Raw genomic sequence first — 1,785 nt, 5'->3', positions numbered from 1 at the left:
ATTATTATTAAAAATGGGAGTCCAAACTTGGCCTGGACTGCCTAGATGATTGGTGCTTTCTTTGTGGCGAAAGGTTACAAAAGACAGCGCACAGATCTATTCTCTCTCTGTTCTATCCTGCTGTTGGATGGGAGATGCGGGGAAAGCCTCTTTCTTTGCCGTAAGGTCCAGCACCTGTTACTTTACTAAAACAATGATCTATACCCCATCAGGGCAGGAGTTAGTGTGAGGGATTGCTGAAGAGTCAATGAGTTGATACAGTCAGCTGGTTTTCCTTAGATGGAAAACAATCTGACTGGATGATCTGGTTGAATTGTCTCTATAAAAGGACCAGAGAGGACAGGTGTTGTGACTCTAAATGAATAAACTGAATTGAGTCCTGCAAACGTAATAAAATGAAGCACAACTAAGTTCATCTTTTTGTAGAAGCTATGAGACCAAATGAACCAGGGAGGTGCTGCATTTAGAGGCATTGACATTTTCTTTCTTCTGCATCCAGGTGGGCAACCCAGAGGCAGCTGACCTGCAGGTAGACTTCCTCCACGGTCACCATGGCGACAGCTATCCCTTCGATGGAGCAGGCGGTGCAGTGGGTCATGCGTTCTTCCCTTCAGATCCTGCCAGGGCAGGAGGAGTCCATCTGGATGCAGAGGAGCAGTGGGTTTTCAGGCAGCCAGGTAAAGCAGCACGCTGACTGGTGGATTCTATGGTGACAATCAGCAGAGCCTCTTCTCTTTAATAACAGCAAAGTGGCGTCTAAATCAATCATAAGATGTTTGGTTTTACCTTTCATTTGGATAGTTTTCAGTGTTCTTCTTGTAAGTTATGTTTTAACACGTCCTGCCATTTTTGGTTTATCGTGTCTATTAATTAGTTGGTTTTCCCACACTTTCAGCTGCCTATGAGTGGCTCCTGATTGTCTTTGGTTAGTTTCATTATTTAGATCATCAAAGGTTAGCCCTAGCCATACCTCAACATCCAAATCAGCCTCAATCTTTTCCCATGTTTATATTTGTGGTATTATAGTTGTTCAATTGCTTTTGTTGTGGTAGAGAAGAGAAATATGTTGGATCCAGACATTATCCTTTCCTTCTCGGGCAAGACAGTTATGCATGCGTTCACGCCAGAAGTGTTTTTATTCTCAAAAAACATGTAAACGCAGAAATTTGGACGCTGCATGAAACGCTGGTCCAGTTGCTTTGACGCTCTGGATGCTCGGATGCCAGAACACTTGGACGCCCTGCTGGACCTGATGCTGTCCCCCATACACTTTGCAGATGCTTTGATGCGCCCAGTGTGAACGCTGAATTACTCTTCCCAGTTCATCTGCAACAGGAAGCAGAAGATGCATCAAAAGTATGAGCTGACTGCTAGCAAGCATCTGACAAAATCAAACAATTACTGTCAATTCAAAAACAGCACAGCTTAAATGGTTTTATATTTTCTAAACACGAGAGAATGTTTAACGATGCAGTATTCAGCGTACAGAACATTTTCTCTGCTCTCTGCCATCCAGGAAGCTTTCTCCATTCAGAATGTCTGGAGTAGTGTTGGGTTTCCAGCTTATAGGGTGGCCCAAACAAAAGGCCTACAAAACATGCAAATTGAACTGGAATGGATGCCAAATATTAATCCAGACTTTTTGAATTGAAAAGGCTTCCTGGATGGGAAGCAAAACATCTTCAAAATTGGAAACAAAGTCCAGTGGATTGAGGGCTGCTCAGTGACGCAGTGGGCAGCACTGCTGCCTTGCAACAAGAAGGTTCTGGGTTCAATTCCTGGCCT

At 43.8% G+C, this 1,785-nt stretch overlaps 1 protein-coding gene across 1 annotated transcript in view; it reads left to right on the top strand.

Annotated features, from left to right (window-relative positions):
- LOC107098609 (matrix metalloproteinase-17-like) overlaps positions 1-1,785 on the top strand; it is a 31,226-nt gene that overhangs the window by 19,156 nt on the left and 10,285 nt on the right. The window contains exon 6 of the mRNA XM_015396378.1: positions 500-677. Coding sequence (XP_015251864.1) covers positions 500-677 — 178 coding nt within the window. The remainder of the gene's footprint in view (positions 1-499; positions 678-1,785) is intronic.

Source organism: Cyprinodon variegatus, unplaced genomic scaffold (genome assembly GCF_000732505.1).
Source record: "Cyprinodon variegatus isolate N-32 unplaced genomic scaffold, C_variegatus-1.0 Scaffold793, whole genome shotgun sequence".
Classification (NCBI taxonomy): domain Eukaryota; kingdom Metazoa; phylum Chordata; class Actinopteri; order Cyprinodontiformes; family Cyprinodontidae; genus Cyprinodon; species Cyprinodon variegatus.
The sequence above is the reverse complement of the archived record's forward strand: the minus strand, read 5'-3'. Positions and strand labels throughout refer to the sequence as shown.